The sequence below is a fragment of the Leptinotarsa decemlineata genome, unplaced genomic scaffold (assembly GCF_025532065.1).
Source record: "Leptinotarsa decemlineata unplaced genomic scaffold, Ldec_3_MD MMD2_tig00001393_RagTag_RagTag, whole genome shotgun sequence".
NCBI classification, from domain to species: Eukaryota; Metazoa; Arthropoda; class Insecta; order Coleoptera; family Chrysomelidae; genus Leptinotarsa; species Leptinotarsa decemlineata.
The window spans coordinates 14,871,420-14,893,378 of NW_027412562.1; the positions used below are offsets into that span (position 1 = coordinate 14,871,420).

The 21,959-nt window shown below is 33.4% G+C and overlaps 2 protein-coding genes across 2 annotated transcripts in view; one reads left to right on the forward strand and one right to left on the reverse strand.

Moving 5' to 3' along the window:
* Positions 1-18,387, reverse strand: part of eco (Establishment of cohesion) — a 43,697-nt gene extending 25,310 nt beyond the window's left edge. The window contains 4 exon segments of the mRNA XM_074176037.1: positions 6,370-6,537; positions 16,106-16,810; positions 16,812-17,955; positions 18,182-18,387. Of these exon segments, the coding sequence (XP_074032138.1) occupies positions 6,370-6,537; positions 16,106-16,810; positions 16,812-17,942 (2,004 nt within the window). The 5' untranslated portion in view covers positions 17,943-17,955; positions 18,182-18,387.
* Positions 18,388-19,568: 1,181 nt separating this feature from the next.
* Positions 19,569-20,311, forward strand: Sf3b5 (Splicing factor 3b subunit 5). The gene is made up of 2 exons (XM_023156727.2): positions 19,569-19,763; positions 19,938-20,311. The coding sequence occupies exon 2, from the start codon at positions 19,940-19,942 to the stop codon at positions 20,195-20,197; it is 258 nt and encodes an 85-aa protein (XP_023012495.1). The 5' UTR covers positions 19,569-19,763; positions 19,938-19,939; the 3' UTR covers positions 20,198-20,311.
* Positions 20,312-21,959: the final 1,648 nt, after the last annotated feature.

The window sequence follows — 21,959 nt, forward strand, 5'->3', positions numbered from 1 at the left end:
AAAGTAAGACGATGTTCGTCATAGAGTTTTCGTCTCCTGGCGAAACGAACATCGCATCGTCCGAAAAGAGTAGGAAAAAAGGACAAAATATCGAGACTTGCTCTTGAACTCCGCAGGCTCTACCCAAACCATTCTATAAAAATGGTGGTTCTGATCATAGGGATTCTTGGTGGAATGATGCGACACGCTGCTCTCCAATCTAAAAATCATACTGGTTCACTACGGCTACTCAGGGCACCCAGTAATCACTCACCCCACGGACGTGGGGAGTGGTTATCTGAGTGAATGATCCAGTGCGGCCTCCGGAAGTATCGGGCTCCGGAGCTAGGGCCTGACTGGGACATCCTTTTATGAAAAAAAAAAATAATGATGTGAATTTATTAATTATAAATTCCACCTGCTTCCAATCTTCCGAATAATCTAAATATCGGCTTACACATCAAGGACCGACGACAGTACAAAAATTATTATTATTAATGTAATAATAATAATGATGTTAAGAATTTTGAAATTTAATTTTTAGCCACATCCAATCCTCCGAATAATCTAAAATTTGGCACACATGTCAAAGACCAATGAATATATAAGAATTTCCAGATATTTGAAGTTGAATAAGTGAATGCGTATGTTATATGGATACTCATTAGTTGCTATGTAAGTTTTTCTATATCGGGAAATTTTTGTAAGCAAAATTCCTCAGAAATGCCAACAATTTTGTAAATACTTAAAGCCATACTCATTGCAAGGTACGAAATCTGTTGGTTATAATGTTATAAATAGTTACCTACACATTACTTTCAAAAATCAGGAGATTTTGATACGCAGGCACTTATTCAACTTGAAATATCTTCAAAAGCGTTGATATTTGTGAAACGAAACTCATCCCTTTTTTGTGTAGTAAATATTCGGGATTAAAAAAAGAAGACGAAATCGATATTAATCCATTGGCGTGAAATTTGGGGAGGGGCGATTAGGGGCACCCACCTGCCGTACACTCCTGTTTGAAGTTACGAACACATGATTTGCACTGAAATTGGAACTGAATGCTGTCATGTGACATACCAAATTTCATTAAGAGGAGTTGAGCCGTTATGGAGTTAATCTGGAAAACATATATTTTTTGTCGCTTTCAACATCCGTAACTCGGTTATTATTCATCTTAGTGTATATGTTTATTGGAACTTTCAGACCTAAAATAAAGTGAATATTCTACCATCAGAGTTTGTCCCCTATATTGTGGGACACCCTGTAGGAATACATTCTGATACACTAAACAAAAATTCCGTCAATTGCACAGAAAATCATATTGATAATTCAATAAACAATCCACAGGAACATAGACAGAATTTCCCATAAGAGGTGACCGACATTCAACAACTTTTTTGGCCAACCCTGTAGACACACGAACGAAATAATTCTTCTAAAAAGTTCGATCAGATTTGTCTGAAGAAAATAAAATCCAGAAATCAACAGAAAATACGCATGTGTAGACAAATTTCTTGATATATAATAGACATTCAATGCTTTTTGTGGCTCGCCCTGTCCAGTTACAAAAAACTTCTACGAACTAAAATTGCTTCTCTTGATCACTAAATAATACCTATATCTAAAAATTTAGAAAATCTGACGACCTACAGAATTGCATGTATTCAAGAATCATGTCCTTTTCAGCATTCTCGTTCGACAACGTTTAATGACATATTTCACCATTCAGCAAAAGCACACTTGCGAAACAAATTATAATGAACACAAAAGATTAGGATGTAATGTTAACATATGTCTTGAGGAATGCAAGGTGATACGAGATCCACAATAACGCCAAATTTACCGGATCTCAGGTTTACCGTAAAATGCATATTGAGCTAATACCGGTGTATGTTACTGCCACACCCTCTGTAGGCAACATCGAGGAACTTCTGAAGTATAAAATTGCATAAAATGGGTCAATGTGAGATCCCAACAAAAATTCAATCATGCCTTTCCCCACCCTTCCTACACCTGATGAACTCTATATACACAGGGATACAAGACGAGATCCGAAATCGGATCTTGCCTGAAAAATGGATCTCTACTTGTATGTTTTATATCTTGGAAGGATCTAGATTTGTTCGGAAATATATATATATATAAATATATATATATATATATATATATATATATATATATATAATAATATATATATATATATATTTGTATGAAGATCTTACAGTAAATTCTCACAAACTTCAAATAGCTGCTAAAAGTAAGTTTGGATCCAAAAATATATTTGCTCGGAATGGACGAATTTATGGGAACATAGGCAACATTGTTAGGGCGATATCCGAAGCTGATGTACTTCAAAACTGTGTTTTTTATTCAATTTTTTTCTTTTACTCTGTTTCTGTTTTTGCCTCGTATATAAAATGTACAGAGATAATGAAAATTATTATTATTGTAAAATTTTTATTGAATACCAATGTTTATTAGTTTGATTTTCTTGTCTTCAGAGCACACTTATCTCCAAGTATAAATCGTAATGGATTTGAATGTCTATTATCAAAACTGAAGAGGCTGAATACCAAATCACATGATTTTTTAGAAACTCTTTGGAAGGGACATATGATATAATCGGGGCTGTTGAAACATGGTTGCAAGATGGGATCTGGGATGGAAAAATAGTAGATATAGACAAGTTTAATTCAATAAGATCTGATAGAAACCTAGAAATTACGAACAAAACAACTGGAGGTGAAGTATTGATAGCTATTAACAAAAAATTTCATATTTTGAATATTTCCAAAATAATACCTTTTTTGAGGCCATAGTAGTTCAGGTAAAAATAAAACATGAAAAATATACTTTCTGCATGTTATATATACCTCCTAATAGTTCATCTGAAATATATGAAAGAGCGGTCACATTTTTGCAAGAAAGAATGATGATGTAGAGAAAACTTATATCTTTGGAGATTTTAATTTACCTGAAATTACTGGCATCAGTTATAAACATAATCTTAGTAATAACAAACTCGATACCATACATGAATTTCTGGACTTCAATAATTTTAATTTATTGAATTATGTTAAAAATTCAAACGGCAGAACGCTCGATCTCGTTATCAGTTCGCAAAATAATTTACTTGATTGTAAAGTGATTAGAGAAACCTTACCATTTGTTAAAGAAGATATTCATCATCCGTCTTTGAATATTACAATAAATATCAAAACAAAACTTAAACCCCATAATGCATATACCCCTGAGTTAAAATATAATTATAAAAAAGCAGATTTCCTTATATTGTGTCAAAAAGTTAGAGATGCTAATTGGAACAATGTTCTCGAAGAAGTATTAGATCTAAATGTAGCATTACATAATTTCTACTCGATATGGAATAACATTATAGATGAATCGGTGCCAAAATTCATTATTAAAGGGCATACGAGGAAAAATCCTCAGTGGTTTACTAAAGAAATAATTGATACGCTCAAAGAAAAGAACAGATATAGGAGATTAAGCAAAGTATCAGACTCTTTTAAAGACAAATATGTACAAACAAGGAAAAAGTTGAGAAATTTAATTAAATTAGAAGAAAGTAGGTATATAAATGAAATAGAAAAAAAATTGTCAAATGATTCAAATGAGTTTTGGAACTATGTCAATAGGAAAAAAAGTAGTAATTTAAATCTTGGGATTTATCGACTGTATGTGGAAGAAGTAGAAATTAACAGCTGATGCATTTGGAAACTTTTTCTCATCAGTTTATGAACCAATCAAAGCAAAGTATAATGTATATCACGAGTATGATAAAGTTTTATTCAACAGCATAATTGACATTGATGAAATTACAAATTCGGACTATGATAAAGCAATTAAAAAGCTCAAACCCAAGAAATCAGCTGGAATCGACGGGATTCCACCATATATCCTTAAAGCTTGCAATGAGTGGTTAAGTGAACCTTTACTTCATATATTTAATCTCATAATATCAACAAAAGTGTTTCCCTCAATATGGAAGACGGCCACAGTCACTCCAATATCTAAGTCTGCAAACCGAATAGATATCGAAAATTATAGGTGCATTTCTATTATGTGTGCACCGTCTAAATTATTTGAACAGCTGATTTACGCTAAATTGTATCTCCATGTTGAGAATATGTTATTCCCCAACAATATGGTTTTGTAGCTGGCAAGTCTATATATAGTTACTAATTTATTCTTTTTACCAATCGTGCATATGAGATATTGGAATCGAAGTCACAATTAGATGTAGTATTCACAGATTTTCAAAAGGCATTTGATAAAGTGGATCATGATGTTCTTGTCAATAAATTGAATAGTTTTGGATTGGCGGATAATTTTATCGAATTAATAAAAAACTACTTAAGAGATAGGTCTTTTATTGTTAAACACAATGGTAATTCCTCTGAAAAGTTTTGTGTCAACTCGGGAGTACCCCAGGGCTCCAATCTTGGACCCCTCGTTTTCATCATGTTTGTCAATGATTTGGCTTCGGTACTCCATCACTCAGATTGCTTGCTATTTGCAGATAACTTGAAGATTTTCAAGGAAATAAAAAATTTTAGAGACTGTCAAGCTACAAAAAGATATACATAATGTGTAATGGTGGAGTTGTGAAAATAAGTTATTTTTCAATATTAGAATTGTACCACAATGACTATATCACGCAAAAAAATCCTATTGAATTTGAATATATGATAAAGGAACAAGCTCTTGAGAGCTGACAAGAAGTCAAGGATCTAGGTGTAACATACAATAATGTCTTGTCGTTTGCAAATCATATTCATGGAATTATTAGTTCTTCAAATCGTATGTTGGAATATTTGATAAGACAAACTGAAAATTTCAAGAATATTAATACAAATAAATGTCTTTACTATACACTGGTTAGGCCTTAATTAGAATTTGCTTCAATAATATGGTCAGGAGAAAGTCGGACAATACTTCAGAGAGTTGAAAAAATACAGAATAAATTTATGAGATACTTGTATTTTAAAAAATATCACACTAGAGCAGATTATAATACAGTACGAACAATTAATTTGAGAAATGAATTTAAAATTTTGTCTTTGGAACATAGACTTACCCTTTGCATGTTGGTTTTTCTCTACAAAATTATTAACAATATAATAAATTCTCCTGAACTGTTGGCTTTGATAAAATTTAATATACCTCTTCGCAGAACCCGAACACTAGCTATGTTCAATATACCTCGATTGGTAACAACTACTAGGGCCCCTCTTGCAACCATGTTTCGACTAGCCAACAACTTCCATGCAATGATTGATTTGGATTGGACTCTCTCACAAAGTGAATTTAGAAGCATTTGCTTGCATTATATCTTGGATGAGTGTATAATGCTCTCATGTGTGCTGTTGCTGCATTATGAACTTTTTTCTTTTTAATATTAAGTTACAATGTTTAATTTATCCATGTAATGAGACCGATAAATAAAAAAATAAATAAATAAATATATATATATATATATATATATATATATATATATATATATATATATATATATATATATATACATATATGGAAAAAGGTTATTGGACAAAGCACTCCATTGATAATACCATCTCACTCAATATCCCTCTATCTTTTTTGATTTATCTTGGACGCGGATGTCACGCAGGTTGCTATAGCTACTCCCGTGACGAAGTTGGGAGTTAGTCCTTGTAATCACAAGGTCTTCCAACGATGACACGAAATCGCAGTTGGCTCCTGATGATGAATCCGCTTGCTTTGTTTGACCCCTTTCTTGCAACCAAGTGTTGTCTATCCTTTACACTTGGATGTACCGTACTGACGAAGGCTAAATAGCCAGAAACACGTGTCTGCGGTTTGCCCACCTTCCTATGAGAGCTTTGTCCAAAAACCTTTTTCCATTGATAATACCATCTCACTCAATATCCCTCTATATATATATATATATATATATATATGATATACTGTTGTCCGGGTTGAACCACGTCTGTAATTTTCATCGTTTCAACTCCTGCTTTGGAGCCATTCTCAAGAATCACTTAGATCTGTACTTACATAACTCGAGGACGAGGTCGTAATCTCCCTTGTCCCCAAGTCTCGTTACTAGTTCTATGTTTGCTGTGTTCCACTCAAAGTTCATACTTAGTACGAACATTGTAATTATGAAAAATTACTTGGTTTTGACCAATACTTCTTTGACCTTTGCAGTTATATTCATAATGATAATGAAGGTATCAAAGATTATAAGTTTATAACACACATACTTAAAAAAAATCAGTCGATGAAATAAAATTCGTGAGATAATTGTTCATTTTTTCGATTATAATGCAGGTTTATATGATTGAAAATCAACTGAAAATCATTAAGATGTAAATATCATACCTGACAATTATCCAAAGGGAATTCCATATTGTAGCATCCCATTTCTTGATTAATCAAGCCCATCAAGTCATTGGCTTTTTTCCACCAGGATTTAGAATCTGTTGGAACAATCTGTATAATTCGTCCATTATTTTGAAAATCAGCAACGATTCTCTCATTCTTCCATCCCTGAAATTTGATTAAATGTTTCAAAGTGTTTAGTTGAAAAGATGACATTTATCACAGAAATAGTAAGACCTGATGTTCATTAGGGCGAAATATTAAACTTCCTAATCACAAAATTCCTGGAAATTATATTGGTTTTTTTAATATCTAAAAACTGTGATGATAAATTAGAATTGTTTGCATGAGTAACTGAGATCATAATCCAACAATCAACATTTGATAAACAAAAATAGTTCCCTTTGAAGAGAGAGAATCAATTCAAATAAAATTCATTCAAATTGTCCACAAGATACAATTACACAAATGTTCTACAGGAAGTGAACCTCAATTCATCAAGATCTAGACATATTCATTCAAACCTCATCTTTACAAACTTATCAGTGGTCAAATCTCTCATGATTGTTAAAGCTACATTTTCATTCCACATAATATGTCAAGCATTCAAAGAACTCACGTAAGTGAATATCAATCATAAAAAAAAATCAAAATCATTTATTCGCACCCGCTACATAGCAGCCATCCTTAGGATAGATTCATATGTCACATACAGTTACATTGAACAAAATATAGTAAAATATGACAAACACTAATAGTACAATAGAGCTGATAAACATGTGTAACTCACAGATAACAAGTAAATCAAAAATCATCATTCAGGAATTCACTAAAGGAGTAATAGGCTTTTGCACACAGGAATGTCTTTAGTGCCTTTTAAATTCCATTTTTTTTAGATGTGGAAGATTATTAAACATCCTTATACCTGCGTAGTCTAGAGAGCTTTCAAATGCTGTGCTTTGCAACTGAAAATGCATCAGCGCTCCTTATAGAATATGAATGGTAATCCGAGTTTTTCATAAATTCATTTATATGTGGCTTTACATATATTGATAACTAGCAATCCGCCCCGGCTCCGCACGGATGCAATGCTGATATTAAATACAAATTTGATCACCGGAAATTCAAGAGCGTGGAGAAAGAATATTAATAAGATACTTTTTATGGACGCGACTTTTTCCCCCGCGGCTGACGCCCCAGTTGGAATATAAAAAAATTCTTATATATATATATATATATATATATATATATATATATATATATATATATATATATATATATATATACCTTCTTCTTAAATCACTCTATTGAAAAAATTGCATCAAAATCCGTTGCATACTTTTAACGATCGAAGCATGATTGGAATGTTCATATTTTCCTAGTTCTTTATTAACAATTTGCCAGAGGGTTTTATGTTTGTTTTCACTGTTCTTTATATTCATAGTCCTTTTTTGAACATATTTTTCATATTTTTACTTTCCTCTTCAATGCTTTTTGTATCACAACCTTTTTGTTGCACCCTATATTGCTGTCTCACTCTTTGCATACAATTTAATTCGACTGCAAAAATCAAATTGATAAGAAAATGTTCCACCGCGGTATTAATATAATGCCTGGATTCATAGACTTCATCAAAGCTCTCATTAAAAATGTGTTGTTTCGTTATGCTTAAATTGTAATCTGATGGAACTTTTTTGAATTCTCAGCTTCTACTTACCATGTCAGAAAAGTTAGCCCTAATTTTTTTCCCATACAGCTACCAAATGATCACCCATATTTGGTGGCATTATATATGCCCTGGTGCAGTTGGTACATATGTAATCAATTTTAAATTTTTTTTGCAAGCGATTCTAGTTGGCTCACTTGGAAGAATTTCTGTTAAGCCAGGTAAACAGGTGACTAATTCATCAGCTGCTTTTCTTCAGAGTTCTTTGAGTAATCGACATTTAGGTCGTCACAGAAAAAAGTTGTATCAAAAACATTTGAATATTTCGTGAGAAGCTGATAATTATTTTCCAGGAATTGGAAAACCGATAGACATGTTTTGTTCATTATTATTTTCATTACACAGCACTCATAATGTTCTTCTCGAACATACTACAGTCAATTTCGGAACAATCAAATGATTTTTTGAATATTACTGGAGTTTTTTCCCAACACCAAATCGTTATTTTTAACACCTCGACACGTGTTTCGATCACCAAGTGATCATCTTCAAAGAGGAAGATTAAAAAGTTTTAATCTTCAAAGAGGAATTAAAAAATTGTAATCTTCCAAATGATCATCTTCAAAGAGGAAGAATAAAAAGTTTTAATCTTCCTCTTTGAAGATGATCACTTGGTGATCGAAACACGTGTCGAGGTGTTAAAAATAACGATTTGGTGTTGGAAAAAACTCCAGTAATGTTCATTACTACACCAAAGGTTCCAAACAGTGCATCATAAGTAAATGATTTTTTATTTTTACATAAATTATATTTGTATGCGCATGTATTTTTTGAGCTCTATGGAAATTCATCACCATTTTATATTGTGACAAAATCATGTCATCAAAATCATCTCTTTCCTGTACACAAATTATATCAGATACCTCAGTTTTAGCTAACATCTAAATTTGATAATTTATTCGTCAGTGATTAAACATTCATTTATTTATTTATTTATTTATTTATTCAACTAACGGGCAGCACCCAATATACAAATATGTTTTTATAAAGGTGTACATAAATACTTATGATTAAGATCCATATTAAAATTAAACCTAAGAGAAATAAAAACTAAGATTAAACCCAAAGGCAATGAATGATTGCAGTGAGATACATTTATATATATACATGTATTGTTTTTTAGAAGTGATGGCAAACTTCGTTTCAAGCTACTTTCAGAGATATTGAACAAATCTACTTGAATATCATTTGCATTCAATACAATCCTAGATAATGGTGAGTGTTTTCCATAATTGCATCTATGGAAATCAATTGCAAACGTCTGAGTGTTTCGAGTTACTCTGGCTGGAACATGTAAACCAATTTTGGACAAGAGGTATGGACAGTCAATATTGTTATTCAAAATCTTATGTAGAAATCTGATGTCTGCACAAACTCTACGAGTACTCAGTTTTACTATTTCTGTTATAGCACGAACTTCACTAAGTGTGTTTTCAGTTAAAGGTATATTCAATTTATAAGCTAGAAATCTTAAAAATTTGTTCTGAGTTTTTTCTATTTTATTAATATGTATTTCATATGTTGGCGACCACACACATGAACAGTACTCCAATATTGATCTGACCAAAGAGTAATAAAGAGTTCTGATGGAGTTGACATTAGTGAATTCTCTTGTGGTCCTGCACACAAAGCCCAGCATTTTTGTCGCACTATTCACAACCTGTTCATAGTGAAGATGGAAATCAACCTTGGTGTCAAAAAGAACACCTAGGTCCCGAACAATGTTTGCTTTTGTGAGGGGTTTGCCATCAATGTTATAATCAAATTCAATATGTTCAATTGATCGATAAAATGACATAGCATTGCATTTATTTACATTCAGCTCCATGTAGTTTTCGGAGCACCATTTGACAATTGCGATGAGGTCCCTTTGAACGTTCTCACAATGTTGTTTGCTGATGACACGGCTAAAGATTTTGAGATCGTCTGCAAACAGCAAAAACTTTGAATGTTTGATTATTTCTTCAATATCATTGATGAATATATTGAAAAAGAAAGGGCCTAAGTGGCTTCCTTGTGGCACTCCTGACGTGACGTAAATCTCCTCAGATATGAAACTCTTGACTTTTACATATTGATTTCTATCTCGAAGATAGCTTGCAAACCAATTCAATAAATCTCCGTAAAACCCTATCGCTTTAAGTTTCCCGAGCAATACTGTATGATTAACTGTGTCGAATGCCTTTGAAAAGTCTGTATAGATTACGTCCACTTGGTACTTTTGTTCCAAGGCATTCAGCACAAATTGAGTTAACGTTAACAAATTTGTGGTTATTGATTTACCCAGGCAAAAACCGTGTTGTTCTTGTATAATGACTTGGTTCAATGGATTCTTTATTTGATCACATATCAAACTCTCTAATAATTTTGGGATTGCACTTAGAATTGTGATCGGTCTATAATTTTTTATATTTGCTTTATCCCCCGACTTGAATATTGGGGTAATAAAACTAGATTTCCACGAGCGTGGAAATTGTCCTAAATTCAGTGATGCAGTAAATAGTAGAAACAAAGGTTTTGCCAAGGTAAATCTACATTTCTTTAATAATAAAGGAGCTATTCCGTCAGATCCCGGACCTTTGTTCGGGTCTAATTGGTATAATTTATTCAATATGGTTTCCAAGCTGAAGTTACAGGAATTCATATTGATAGTTTTTTCGTAACTGAATTCAAATAAATGAGTACCATCAGTGTCTTGTTTGTAGACTGATTGGAACTGTCGTGCAAAGCCATTAGCAATTTCATTTCCTGTTATACATGATTGTTCCCCCAAGTACATTGTGTCCGGAAAGCCATGATTTTTCCTCTTTTGGTTAACAAAGTTCCAGAAATGCTTAATGTTCATACCCACGTTATTTTCCACCCCTTTTATATAGTTATCATAACATTCTTTACTCATTATTTTACACTGTTTTCTTAGTTCAGAGAAAATCAAATAGTCGTCCCATCTGTTACTACTTTTGTAATTTTTGTGAGCTATTTTCTTTTCAAATATCAAATATTTTATATCATTGCTAAACCAACGAGGAAATTTTGGCTTGCTAGAGCGAATATAAGGTATGAAATTGCTTATGCCTCTATATAAAATATCGTAGAAAATTTCTGTGGCATGATTTATATCTGTTATTCTGTCTAGCTGATAGTCCCAGTCTACCGTGGACAGGTAGAAGTTAAGTCCGATGTAATCTCCTCTCTTGAAGTCGAAGTAAAAGTTTTCATATTCCAGATTGTTGAATTCTTCGTTAGAGGTAATTGATGAAACTGTGGCTGGGTGATAAGGATCACAAGGCAGCAAACAGTCATCAGCAATTTCAACCGTGATTATGTAATTATAATTAGTGAATATCAGGTCTAGCATAACACCAAAGCAGTTTTTAATTGAATTTGATTGAAATATATTATGGAATGCTAGACAATCAACAAGGATTTGAGCAGCACTATTATTATTATGTATTGCAATTACACCTAATTCATCATTATACCATTCGACATTTGGTAAGTTATAGTCACCGTACAGAAGCAGTTTCTTCTCGGGAAATCTCTCCAACATACTATCTATAGTTGTACAATGATCCTCATATAACTCCTGACGAGAGCTGGGTGGAAGATAAACTCCTCCAATAATTAGTTCATTGCCGTAAGCAGATACGTTGACAAATATTTGTTCCACATTATCTTTGTTGATATCTATGACATTACTGGAAAAATGCTTCTTCACTGCTAAGAGAACTCCCCCTCCACGAGATTTCTGACTTGTTAGTATAGACCGATCTTTCCTGTATAAGTTGTATTGAGATAAACCAAGTTCCTCAACATGGATATTATCTTAGAGCCAGGTTTCAGTGAAAACAATAACATCATAAGCACTGATAGCTGCGTTAAGTTCTAATGTCGTGATTTTAGTTCTAATGCCTCTAACATTTTGGTAGTATATGCGCAATATGTTCTGTTCATTCCGAGAGCTACCCGTATAATTTAGTTTTTTCTTTGAGAAGTGGTGGAAACAATTTTCGGCATTCCCTGTAAGTATCGGATGGTCATATTGTTTTCTCCTTTTTCCTTCCTATTGTTGAGCTGTTGTCGAAGATTTCTAAGGTAGTTTCTCTGATGAAGAGTTAAATCAGAACCGATTTTAATTTCTGGAGAGGTTAATTTAATTTTATTCCGAAGAATGAATAAAGCATCGTCACTACTGTCTAGAACAACTTTTATTGGCCGAGAGGTGTTAGTGTTCTTGCCAACACGAAATATTTTTTTGATATGTAACTGTGGATCTAAGCCATGTAATATATCGTTGACTTTAGAATTATCATCATCGATTTTGGCTTTAGTTGTAGCTGCATTGGACTCAGGGATGTTGTACATCATTATGTTGCTGGATCTTCTTCTGCGTTCTTCCAGTTCATAGACCACTGAATCGAAATCAGTTTGTTGAACCGGAGATGCTTTGGCGTGCTCAAGTGTAGTGAGTTTGTCAACAAGCTCATTCACCTTTTGTTCGAGAGTTACAATTTGTTTTTTCATAATTGGCAATAGTCTAAGCCCTTCCTCACAGTCCTTGCAAAAATATTTCAATACTCTTTTATTTTTTAGCTGCATACATCTGATTTCAGAAGAGGTAAGCTCAGCACATATGAAGTGCATTCTTGTGTGACATCCATCACATTGACAAGAATCCTCTTCATTGCACTTTGTATCACACTTGAAGCATTGCATGGTTCCTTGTTGTCGAAAGTGTATCACTTTTGACTACTACTCCTGGCCTATTGTTTTCTGGGTCCTATGTTTTTATACTTGGAACTTTTTTTAGGCAAATAAAAAGGGCAACGAGATAGGAGTTCTTTCCAGGACAAAAAACAATTTATACTGAACGAAATGCAGTGATAATGGTTGAAAATGCACTTCCGGAATTGAAATTTATGAAATGAATGTGATGACAAGATCCACTGATTCACTATCAACCTTTTGTCAAAGACTAAACTTTTCAACTGCAGTACTTCAGCTAATATTTCAGTTTTTATCAGAATAAGTAAACCACATGTATTTACTGTACACTGTACACATTAATTCACGGTTAATAATTTTATTACTGATATATAGTTTAGGTTATTACGGTTTGGTAGGGGCTGTCTTTCTGTATTTTTTTCTTGAATTTGAAGTACTGTATTCCAGCTCCTTCTGGTCAGATCGCCGATATACCTTGTCCACAAATGTCATTGAGAAAAAGATCTTGAAAGACACATATCTGTCCGTTTTATTCCATTCCTCACAGTGGAAACCTATACCTGGTGCTGTTGCCTTTAGTATGCTTTCCAGATCAGATGCACTGGAACTTGGATGAAATCCAATTGCGTGTAAATAATCTTGCTTGGGATTCACTTTGATTTGTGAGTTGACATTGCTCCGAATACGTCTCTGCATTTGAATATTTGATCAAACTGACCACATCAAACTGTTTGAGTCACTTCTACGGATTAATTGGGTTATGCAACCACTTGCTTTGTTGATGTCGATTTTTTCACCAGATGTATTGTTGTTCGACTTTTGCCTGATAGATGATTCTGGTGGTTTCATTTTGTAGTATTTGATTATTTCTTTCAAGAGAATCATTAAGTCTTCTTGTTCCTGGATTCGTTTCTCCAGGTGATGGGAAAGTTTCTGAAGCACTCTTATTTCGTCTTCAAGTTTATTAATGGTAGATGGGCAACTTCTTTTTCGAATTGATACGAATTTTATGAGAATGTCACTATTTACAGTACCAGAAGAGAAGGAATTATTAAGTGCACATAGTTGTTGGTTCATAAATGGATCAAAAACATCTTCAGGTTCTGATGCAGGTGTTTTCAGTCGCAGACCCAGGACAGAGATACCAATCTGCCTAGGAACCTATACGTTTTGAGGGGAAATTTATGCTATTGTATTGTGTGCGGAGAGATTGGAAGAATCCAACCTCATACACAAGTCAATAAAAATATTCTTGGAAAGTCAAGCGGCGTTGGAAGCTCTTGGCTCCTAACGAACAATGTCCAAATTGGTAGCAAACTGCCAAAAACGACTCTCCTCGATATGAAAACTTAACAGATTGTCTCTGGTCTAGATTCCTGGCCATACTGGCCTGGAAGGCAATGAGGCTGCCTTTGCAAAAGAGGGTGCTAGCAACTTCACTGGACCAGAACTTGTCATTAGCATTGCTTCACGCTTTGCCAAACAAACATTGAACACCAGGATGACAAGAAGATTTATGGACTTCTGGCAGAATCTTCCAAGATTGGTTCACTCCAAGGCATTTATTTACCCTTCGGAGCTTGATACCAAACAGTTGTTGGACTACAGTAGGGATGAACTACGAAGTCTAACAGGCCTTCTCACAGTTCTCTCTCAGTTCATCTGAATCATCATATGCAGAGACACAGACTGTCATAAGACAATGTGTCTCCTCTGTTTGGAGTACATACTTTGTGCCTGCCCCGTTGGGGACCGATTAAGGTTTTCAGAGTTTGGCAGAGCCGTAACCATCTGACCTGAAAGACCACTCAGCATACAAACTAATCAGCTTCCTTAAGAAGCTGGGTATATTTGGTCGAATAGACCCACTCACTTTTGACCTGACCTAACCTAATGGCTTGAAAACATCAGTGTCTAGAAATCCATTCGAATCAGAATTATGACAGGATCATTAATGAAAATTTTCAATTGAAAATTTTGACAATATTTAAAATTATATTCAGTTCAACAGCAGAAATACAAAGTCAGTTTTCCTGTGTTTCCACAATTCAAAATTAGTTCTCAATGGATATTTATAGGTACCAAAGATTACCAAAAATAAATAATAATCAGTGTAAATTGAATGAACTTGACATCTCTTCTCAACTGATAAATTGTTCAAAATCAGAACCAGAATAAGAATATGCCTGTTTTTTGGGAAAGACATTTTTTGCTTTCTACTACTCCATCTTGACACAAAAAAAGTGGGAATCTTCCAAAGAAAGGAAGGAAGTAATCAATTTCAAAAGAAGTAACTCTATAGGTAGATGTGTACATCATTACTTCCTTTCTTTCTTTGGAAGATTCCCACATTTTTTGTATAAAGATGGAGTAGTAGAAAGCCAAAAACTTTTCTTTCCTAGAAATTAATCACTCCCAAAAATATAACCCTTTCAATTTATGCCTGCTTAATGTAATAAGAAAATATTCATGTTGACAAAGACTGTATAACTAAAAAATTAATAATATATGTTATATAAAAGTTACAAAAATTTGAGCAGAGTATTAAAAACTGTTATTGAATGATGTAATATACCTACCTAATTGTTAAAAATTATAAGAAATTGTGATAAGACTCTCATGGCTATAATTAATGAGAGAAAAACAGAACATTTCAGACTGGCTTCAAGGCTTGTTGTGGATTAGTTGAAACAGTAATAGATGGTTTTTAAAATAACATGACAAGCATTCAGGGATTGTTTGAACCAGAAAATAATACAATCTGTAATACTAGTGGTACATCCTGAGAAAGTTGTTTTGAGATTTGATTATTAGAATATTCTACTGATTACTTTTTTGTCCTAACAATATGCAATGTCATAATTGAAAAACACAGAAAAATATACAGGTTAAGTAGGTAAGCAAATGAATCCAGGCAGTTAGTTTTTAATTATCTTCTTCCAATAATGGATTATTTGAATATTCAAGAAAACCCAAATACATTATCAGAATATAAATTAATGAGCATGTATATTCATTTGCAGAAAGAATATGGATCTTTCAATATTCTTTCAAAAATAAATTGATCAACAGAGTGAATCGCATAAAAGATCTTTTCTATAAGGAACTTTGTCACACAATAAATTTTTGTAGACTGCAAAAATATTCTTTTGGTGTGGTTAAAAATACAATTAATATCAATTACTAGTATTTAATATTTTGAATGTTGAATTGAGGATCAGTACGGATTATTTAACATACTAATAAGGGGAAAAAATGAAAGAACTTATGCAATCAAATACTCACATGAAATCTCAGAATATGTCCAGAGTTGTGATAATGCAAATGCATAATTTCATCACTAGGATCTCCCATATGGTATACAATATCACACTCAGGGCACTGGGTAACTCCAAATCTTTTCTGGCCAGCATCAAGGAGCATTTGAGTCGAACATAACTTTCGAAACTTTTTATCGGTGGAGGTAGATCCCTTATTGAGCTTTTTCTCAGGAACGCTGCTGGTAGTGCCACAAAAAATTGGAAACAGTTCATTGTTTTTTGGAGGAACTGACATCTTAAAAATGTTCTGTGCGGCATTAGGCATTCTATTCAGAACGGATGTTAGGTTTTTAGCCATCTTAGGGCTACTCAAAGCTAAACCGGAGGTATCATCGCACATTTGAGATATGGGAGATAGGATAACACTTGCAGGGCACGGTGGCTGTTGATGAAGAAAAATTGAGTTATCTGAAGCTACTACGGAGCTGTGAGCTTGTAACGTTATTTTGTTATCAGATTTTGTAATAGTGGGACATTCTTCATCTTCAAGAGAACTAATGACACTTTCAATATCAGCCTTAATCAAGTCTGGCTCATCTGAAACTAAGTCGCTCAGATCATATTGATTTTCAACATCTTTGATCTTTGGTTTTTCTAACAGAGTGACCTTTCCATTACCAACTTCAAGTTTAATATTTTTATTCATTTTCACAACCCCTTTGGATCTCAAATGTTTTAAAAAACTTTTTACTTGAATCTAGTTCTGGTTCAGGACTCATTGGCCGCTTTTTACTCTCCTCGGTAGGGGTATTTTTGGTTATTGTTGCACAAGTTATGAGCTTCTCCTGGGTAACTGTAGATGAAATCATCTGCTTCTGTTTGGAAAGAGTTGTGGACGGAATCACCTGATGTTGGATAACAGCTGGTTTTGCATTTTCTTTATTTGCTATAAGTGGAACTGAATCATTTTTGCATTTCATTTCTTTTAAGTCCATAATATAATCAGTAATGGACGAATTTCCTATTACACTCATGGCAGCTTTCAGAAATGTTTTTTTTGACTTTTTTTGTCTTGGTTTGCGAATTTTATGACCAACGCCAGCATTTATTTGTCCTATTCTTTTACGCGATTTCGTTTTGCGGCTTGTGTTGAAAAAAATGTGTGATTTTGGGCGATCTTCTTTCTTGGTCAATATTTTTTCCATTATATCTTCTGTCTTAGGATAAAATTGATTTGTTGAAAGAGAAATACTATCTTCAGGAAACAATGTTGTGCGTACTTTGGAATTTTTAGGATCTAATTTGATATGTTTAGTTTGCTTGGGAGAATTGTAGGGAGACAATTTTCTCTTATTGGAAGGAATTTCTGATGAATCTAAAAGAGATTTACGAACTAATTTTGGTAATTTAGTATTAGTATTGGAGGTGTCATGAGGGGTTTTTAACTTATAAGAGGGAGAAATTTTTGATGGAGTTTCATTTAGAACATTCTGTGAATTGTCTTTAATCTTTTTGATATGAGGACTTAAATATAAAGGAGACATAGTTTCCGAAGCAGAACATTTTACATTAGTAGGAGTACAAGCTCCATACTGTCCTATATCCACAACTCCTAATATATTGTAGTCACCAATAGTATCTGCTTTAAATAATAGATTATCTCCATTATTATGTTTTAGAATACAACATTGTAAGTCTTCAGGTCCAAAACAAGAATCAAAGCTAATGGGACTTATATGACCCAAATCAGAATCTGATTCTGAATCAGAGCTATCTGGTGGAAAGAGAGATCGCCTTCTATGAAATATGTGGGGAGTGCGTTCATGAATTGTGGTACTCTGTTCACTTCTCACAGCATTCATGGTGATGGTCCCACTGTAATAAAAAAAATGTTAAATTTACAATAGGCAATTTTCAGCTTTTTCCAAACTCCATCGCCTCTCAATGAATATATATTAATCAAGTGCCATGAATGGTAATTACTGTAGGGGTATACAAATATTCATGAACCCCTGGAAAGAACAAGAAAAAATGATAAATTGTATAGCAATCATCATGCAATTGGGTACAGTGAAAAAAATAATTGAACTGTAAACTGTACCTACATTATATGATAACTTCTGACAGGATGAAGAGCAGAAATTATCACGTTTATCTCAAGTCAAATGGTTTCAGTCTCGACAAACGAATGTTTATATCCAATTGTTTATCACACATGTTTTCAGAACTATTAACGGTTGATTTGCCTCCTTTTTACCTGGCGCCAAATGTCAACAATTGACATCCCGGCCTTGGATACTGTATAATTACAATAACTGCTTTTTAATCTTCATGAAATATTAAATGGCAACATCGAACGGCCGGAAGGTGGAAGACTAATACGTCTTCCATTGCTGAAATCAGTACACACTTATTGTAATGTACAATAATGTGTCTAGGAAAGGTATTTCATCAATACTTCATCCTTTCCATTTGTTCCTTTTTTTTCATTAAATTTCAAATCTCTTTTTTGACAAAAGAATTTAAAGAGGACTGAACATCTACCATTGAATAATCATAGTATTAAATTACGAACATTGCAAACTCAAGCGTGTACTTTACAAATACCTAGAAATTTCAAAATGTAAACCGGACAGCATTGGATTCATGAGTGAGATCACAAGCTTCGAATTGAATAGTGTTATGAATTATTTCACTCGCTTCTCTTTTCATTCTCTTTGTTATCGTCAATCGTCTAGCATTTGAATAATTAGCATTCAAATGACCCCTTTTGAGTATTCGAGATATCTTGAGTTATTGCAATAACCGAATAACAGAATAATTTTAATTCGAATCATCCCATCTAGCGGCACTTTGATGTTGAGGGGTGAGGTTTCTGTCACCTATATTCTGTGTTGGAAGTGCTCAATATCATTTTCAGCGACAAATTGTAATTATTTGAAACTCATCAGATATATAAGTAGCCAGGCGGTTCGACGTGGGTGCTTTGTTCACTCACTCGAATTTACTGCCGTGTTGGTCGGTGGTTCAAGTCCTAGTCTGAACGATCGATTTTCACTTGCTATCGTCCAACCCGTGTTAGGAATCACACGTTAAAAGGTAAGACCTCGTTAATCCTTAGCTCGCACAAGTTTCGACATTCGATGATTGTCGTTGGTAAAGGTGCGACAGGTAGTTAACGGAAAAACAGATTTTTAAGCAGATTTTTTTTTATTGCAGTCGAGGAATTATTACGTCATCTCGATAGATTATTAGACTAACATTTCAACCTAACTAGCTTACTCTTACCAAGTTCACTAACCACGTGACGGAATTTTTAAGTCTACAGTAATCACTTCGAGATTCTCAAGAAGTTTATGGTTTCCGGTTCCTTGCCGAGAGTCCCTTCTGTAAGGTATTCTGTGCTAACCTCATTTAGTTTCACCAACTGGCCGGATAGCCCTGTTGCTGAGGCCATGAATGAAAAAAAGAAGTCAGTTAGTTTTGACTTTTGAATGAGTATACTGTGTTGTTTCTGTAGTCTGTGACTGTGTTTGAGTATTCATTAATTCATTTAATTGATTGTTTGATTTGATAACTGATAAAGTAAGGTGTCTTTAAAGTGGTCATCAGTGATAAAATATATAGCAGACGTGAATCGAAACAGAAAAATCGTTCATTTCTTCAGTGACGAGAAATCTGAAGTAAGTTGTAATTACATATCCTTACAAAGCTTCATTCAAAACAAATAAACACAAACAATAGTTACTTGGTTATTTCCCTTCCATTTTGGATGAAATTCGAAAGATCTTCAATATATCTTCATAAAATAGGTTAACCTAATAATATATTTCATTTCCAATAATACTTCATTTCAGAAATGGGTGACCGTTATAATATTCACAGCCAGTTGGAGCATTTACAGTCTAAATACATAGGTACTGGTCATTCAGACACTACAAAATACGAATGGTTGGTAAATCAGCATCGAGATAGCTTCTCAAGTTATCTGGGACATCCTGACCTCATCAACTTCATAGGTATCTGCGAGAATGAATCAAAGGCCAGAGTCAAATTCAACCTCATGGAAAAAATGTTGCAGCCCTGTGGTCCTCCACCAGACAAACCTGAAGATTAATTACCATAAATTCAAGATTATGTGATTATTTGATTCAATTTTTATCAGTGACATATTAATATATCTATGGTTTGTATAATTTAAAGGTCTCAATAAAGTTGTTTGTGGTGTGTATACTGAAACACATTAATAGCAGGTTTATGCAACACACCCATTACTAAGAACTGAGAGTTCAGCCATAACAAATCGAGGCGAGAGTTTATGGAAACTTGAAATATGCCCAGAAAGTTGACCAGCATGTAACTAATACTTGAAGCTCAGGTTAAAATCAAAATGACCATGCACTAAATTGAAATGTTTCCAATTGTTTCAAATTAGTATCTATTTTAATAATTGCAAAACTGAATAAAAACATGTTGAATTTCTTTCGTTAGCGTAGTGAAATTTCAAATGAAGTATAATCGTGCTTATGTTAACATGTGCATAAGCCGTACAATATTCTTAGGTATAGTCTCAGTTCCTAATCATTAGGAATCAAACCTCAGGAAATCGTCGATGCTTTTGCGAATTATTTTAAAAGTATACATCATATCGGATATCTCCCTGTGTGGTATGCTAGATAACTTTCCAAGCTATTTTCCAGGTATAAATATCGAACATATTAATGATATTATTACCAGAGAATTCAAGAATATTAATACGAATATAACACTGTTCAATGCCTATGTGAGGTCTAAACTAGAATACGGCATCTTAATATTGTATCCAATTTACAATTGACACATACATCATATTGATGCTGTTAAAAAAAGATTTTTAAAATATCTGCCTTTCAAGGTCACAGGATTATATCCTCAGAGGGGAACCGACTATTCTATCCTTCTGAATCAATTTAATGTAATATCTCTGAATACACGACGACTTTTTGTCGTCACAATTGTTGTCACAATCTCCTTTCTTCAGAAACTACTAAACAATAAGATCTCTTGTGTCCCTCTTTTACAAATGATCAACTTCCGCACCCCACGCCTCAATTCCAGATATCAAGACATTTTACTGGGATCTTGTTAGAATAAATAACAGTTTGAAAGCACCAGTTACAATACTTTGTAACAACTATAATTCAATATGTGATATGTGCGATATTAATCACAGTTCTCAAAGTTTTATTTTAAAATGTATTCTCGCTAGAACCTTTTAACTGCGATCTCTTTTTCTTTTCGATTCTTGTGATATATTTCTATTTCTACTTATTTTTCTTTTAGTTGTAGCAATCTTTTTTTTAACTAATTATTACTGTTTTGCATATATTTTCATCAACACCTTTGTACATTTCCTGTAATTGGGTGAATGCCTGTTGGAAATAAAGTGCTATCAATCAATCAATTAGGTTTAATTCTCAGGTATAAGTGTATAAACCCATATAAATAATCGTTCATTATGCAACAGACGCAATCGTTAATTTATTTATTTCATACATATAGCCTATAGATAAGTCTAGTGAATTTTTTATATCTGAAATATCAATGTACTTGTTAAACACAGTACTTCATATAACCATTTCATGTACTGAACTAGATTTATGACAAAAATATTTGTTGATAATTAGTAAGTATAATTTTGAGGATTTATTCTATTGAATTTGTTGAAATGATTGGAAAATTTGAAAAAACGAATTAGGAATGGCACAGTCTTCATCACAGCTTTATTAATTTATACTTCACAATATCTTTCTCAACACATAACATTAAAACGAGTAGTTTTCATCTCCATGCGTCTGTAACCACAAAGTTTGAGGATAATTTTTTCCTCAACCCTGATA